Raw genomic sequence first — 4,957 nt, 5'->3', positions numbered from 1 at the left:
ATCTAGAAGAGACTATCTAGAAGAGACTATCTAGAAGAGACTATCTAGAAGAGTATCTAGAAGAGAGTATCTAGAAGAGTATCTAGAAGAGACTATCTAGAAGAGACTATCTAGAAGATAATCTAGAAGAGACTATCTAGAAGAGACTATCTAGAAGATAATCTAGAAGAGACTATCTAGAAGAGACTATCTACAAGAGACTATCTAGAAGAGTATCTAGAAGAGAATCTAGAAGAGACTATCTAGAAGAGACTATCTAGAAGAGACTATCTAGAAGAGAATCTAGAAGAGACTATCTAGAAGAGAATCTAGAAGAGACTATCTAGAAGAGAATCTAGAAGAGTATCTAGAAGAGAATCTAGAAGAGACTATCTAGAAGATATGAAAGTCATCTAAAAGCCTTTACAAGTCCCGACAGTGATGGTAGGAGTCAGTAACAGACTATGTATCAATCCAGTAACACTATATTTGCAGGGTACCTACACAATGACATCATAACACATTCATGACCCATACATAACCCATACATAACCCATACATAACCCATTCATAACCCATTCATAAACAGTACATAAGTCCTTATGAAGGTAATCTACCTTTAAATAATGTGTTACTATACAGTAAGATTCCAGATGCCCTTTGACCTTTAAGGTCACTCACTATACACGAAGGGTTTCAGTTTCACTCCTCACCTCATCTTGACTTTGGCCTCCTCAAAGCTGTCGGACACAAAGTAGACGTCCTGAAATGTTGTGATGATGCACTCTTGTTTACATGCGACCTTGGGGTCAAAGGGCTTGATGACGGCGTTACCAGACAGAGCATGCTGCGGGGAGGAAAAACAAAACATGCTGAGGCTGTGTCCTATATGGCAGTTTATTCCCTATAATGCATTACGTTTGACCAGGGCCCAAAGGCGAAGCAGTTGATTGTGTCATCCATTTAGTGTATCTCTATTGGTSCAGTTTCCCAGGCCCAGATTAAGACTAGTTTTGTACAAAAAATAATTCTCGCCTAAATAACTTTGTAATATAATATTACCTTTAGTTTCTAATATAACGGTAAATGTGTTGACTTGACAGTCGCTGGACGTTCGAGTCACAGTCGGGGATACCCCCCCCCCCCCCCCCCCCCCCTGTGTGACTCTTTTGTTCCTTGTTATGATCTTTCTATTCTTTTGTTTATTGCATTTTTTCAAGTTGAATCTGCTGCTCTTGTGTTCTATGAGCATTTTTTACCTTTGATCACGCTTGCACTCTCGTCTTCTCCCTTCACCAAACTCCATTGCTTACCTTCCTCGTCCTCTTCTCCTTCTATCCCGTCCTCCTCTGCTCTACCCCGAACCCCATCATTTTCTGTTGTTGCCAGTTTTGACTTTTTGTTTGTCTCTGATATTCTTGTTCCATTTTTTATTCTTATTTTTCTGTTTGCCTATTCTGATTTTGCTTTGCTGCTGTTCTCCCGTGTGTATTCTTACTTTTTGTACTTTTATTCTTTCTCTTTATTTCTTGTTGTTTTTTTTATTTTGTTCTATGGAATTTTTATTTTTGTGTTATTTTTTTCACTTCATTCTGCCGTGCTACCTCTCGCTGGCTCACTTTCACTGCCTGTTCTTCTATTGACTCCGCGCAATTATATTCCCTCATTGGCCCCGCATGATTCTTTTTTCTTCTTCAATTGCGTTATGTGATCATCTTTTCTGTTTTTGCTTATATCTAATTAATTTTACCTTACTTGTATGTTTCATTTTTTTGTCTCCTTCAATTAATCTCTTTCACAATCGTTTTATAATATTTGCATTTTTTTCTTTTTATATTTGCATACCTCATCTATTTCCACAATGCATTCTATCCTCCCTCTTACGTGCCACCCATTATTAATCTTGCATCATTGTGTTCTTCAGCTTTGTGCGGTTCTAGATTATTGCCTCTTATTTATTCTCCTTATTTATTGTTTGTGTGTTGGTCTTTTGCAAATTATTCTTATTTTGTTCTTTTCTATGCTTCTTAATATATTTCCATAAATTTATTGTTTTTTCTCTCTGTATTTACTGTCTTTTTTTCTATGATGTTATATTTTGTGTTTTTTTGTTTGATTTTTTGTGCTCATTTTTTGTTAGATGTAATTATAATGTTTTCATTCTCTTTTTGTATTTCTTCTGTCCATGTGTCCTGTGATTTTTGCTTGACTCTTGTCACTTGTGCCTGGTATGAATTGCTGCATTTTATATTTCTTTCTATGTTACATTATTATTTTTTAATCTTTGTCTTCTTTTTGTTCTTTCTTTTTGTATTTGTTTTCATGAATCATTTTATGCCACTTTTTTATTAGAAATGCGATGTGATTTTTTATTTATTTTTTTTGATTGTATTCTAATGATTCATTTCTTTTTTAATTTTTGTTATTTCATTGTTTATTTCTATGATTGTTTAATACTGTTGTTAGTTTGATATTTTGTTTTTTCTGTTTTTGTGCATGTTTTAATTTGTTTTCTTAACATTATTTGTATATCTGAGTAATGTAATGGTGTTTTGTGTTTTTTTCAGATCAATCTGTTTTTTTGATTAATTCTATTGTGTAATCTGTTGCCTTTCATATTGAATTTATTGTTAATAATGTCTGTATTCTGTTGTTGCTCATTACCCTTACCTTCTTGCTGCATCACCACCCTCCATCCAATGATTACTATGCTGTCTACTCGACTATGCTTGTGCTGTTTTTAACTGTCTTGTTTACTGTGTCAACCTTAATAAATTGTTTATCGATTTTTTTGTTGTGTTGTTTTATTTGTTTTTTTGATTTATTTTTTTTAATATTGCTGAGCTATTGCTTTCTGTTTTTGATACTTTTTTTCTGTGCTTGCTGTGTGCTTGCTTGTTCGCTTTGCTGTACGTATTTCTTGAAGCAAAAAATTCGAGTTTTTTGCGTCTAAACTCATTCCACCGCCGGTGTTTTGGAGGAAAGAAGAAGGCCAATTGATGACAAACCGCCAAAGCAACACCCATCCCCATACCGCTGAAGCCCAATTGTGGACGGTGAACATCCATTCTTTGGGCGGGATTCGACTTTTTCTTCTGGCAAAGGACAGGACGACTGCACCGTATTGAGCGGGAGGACAGATGCCTTCAGAGGCCATGCATGCGGAGCAATCTTGGGCCAACAACCGCTCCTTCCCCTAAGTAAAAGAGCCATTGAAGATGGGTCAATGAGCCGGTCTTCCAGCATGACAACGACCCCGAAACACAAACACAGCGTCAGGCAAACACTAAGGGAGTGGCTCCGTAAGAAGCATCTCAAGTCCCGGAGGTGGCCTGCAGTCTCCAGACCCTGAACCCATTGAATAGGACAAACTCTTTGGAGGGAGCTGAAAGTCCTATTGCCCAGCGCACAGCCCGAAAACCTGAAGGATCTGGAGAAGGTCTTATGGGAGAGGATTTGGGCCAAAATCCCTGCTGCCAGTGTGTACAAACCTGGTCAAGGAACTTACAGAGTTCCACCATCCCGTCAGTCTCCCCTCCCAAACTAATAACCTATCCTTTTAATCTGCAAACCAAGACGTTTACTGTACCAAAATATTAAGTCTGCTTTTCTGATGGTATCAACATAGCTATTTGTCATGCCAATAAAATGCAAATTAATTACTTAAAAATCATACAATGTGATTTCTGGATTTTTGTTTTAGATTCCGTCTCCTCACAGCTTGAAGTGTACCTATAAAAAACATTACAGACCTCTACATGCTTTGCTAAGTAGAAAACCTGCAAAATCGGCAGTGTATCAAATACTTGTTCTCCCCACTGTATATATTGGTTACATTTATTTTACTATTAAAGTTTTTTTTTATTAGTATCCAACACTCTTCTTGCTCTGTTTGTATCTCTCTGTCTCTCTGTCTTTGTCTCTAGGTCTCTGTGTCTCTCTCTGTGTCTCTGTCTCTCTGTCTCTCTGCGTTCTCTGTTCTCTCTCTGTGTGTCTGTCTCTCTGTCTCTCTTTCTCTGTCTCTCCTGTTCTGTCTCTGTGTCTGTCTCTCTGTCTCTCTCTGTATATCTATCTTCTCTCTGTCTCTGTTTCTGCTCTCTCTGTCTCTCTGTCTGTATGTTTGTCTCTTGTCTCTGTGGTCTTCACACCACACACACACCACACACACACACACACACACACACACACACACACACACACCACACACACACACACACACACACACACACCACACACACACAACAAAACACAAATACACAAGCACCAACCCCACCCCTCCTCCCCCCACCCCTCCTACAACCCCTCCTCCCCCCCACCCCTCCTCCATCTCACCTCTGAGGAAGCTGATACGTCCTCTAGCTGGGGTATGTTATCCTCTCTACATTCACAGTGTTTGGCCAGTAGAGGCAGATTCTTCAGGTACTCTCTACAGGCGTGGGTAGGGTACAGCTTGTTTGAGCTCCCGGTACACCAACCCCCCACGTCGCCAACTCTCCTCTGTAAACTCTATACGAGGGATAGGTCCCGCTGGAAGATAAGGACAACGATAATGGTCTTGAATAGAATATAGCTGACAGTAGGCAATAAGGTCAGAAGAAGAGTCGTAGCTCATTAGAATATGGTACGAGTACAGTAGAATATAGTACGAGTACAGTAGAATAGAGCTAGAGACAGTACATACATAGAACATGGCTAGCAGTAACAGCTAGAAGTGATACAGTAGATAAGTATGAGAATACAGTACAGTAGAAGAGAACATAGAAAGCAGAGTAACAGTAGAGTAGAATAGAGTAGAGTACAGTTGAATAGCAGTACAGTGAAACGAGAAATATAGTAGAAGTTACAATATAATTGAGAGAGTACCAGTAGAATATAGTCGTAGAATACAGTAGCAATATTAGTCTAGAGTAGATATAGTATATACAATAGAGTACATTCTAATATAGTAGACCAGTATAATTCATAATAGCGCAGCTAC

The 4,957-nt window shown here is 38.4% G+C and overlaps 1 protein-coding gene across 1 annotated transcript in view; it reads right to left on the bottom strand.

Moving 5' to 3' along the window:
* The window catches only part of LOC112073037 (tryptophan 5-hydroxylase), a 13,815-nt gene that overhangs the window by 1,129 nt on the left and 7,729 nt on the right, over positions 1-4,957 (bottom strand). Inside the window, exon 8 of the mRNA XM_024140410.2 lies at positions 693-826. Coding sequence (XP_023996178.1) covers positions 693-826 — 134 coding nt within the window. The remainder of the gene's footprint in view (positions 1-692; positions 827-4,957) is intronic.

The sequence above is a fragment of the Salvelinus sp. IW2-2015 genome, unplaced genomic scaffold, assembly GCF_002910315.2.
Source record: "Salvelinus sp. IW2-2015 unplaced genomic scaffold, ASM291031v2 Un_scaffold2129, whole genome shotgun sequence".
In the NCBI taxonomy this organism is placed as follows: domain Eukaryota; kingdom Metazoa; phylum Chordata; class Actinopteri; order Salmoniformes; family Salmonidae; genus Salvelinus; species Salvelinus sp. IW2-2015.
This window is presented reverse-complemented; position numbering and strand designations above follow the sequence as displayed.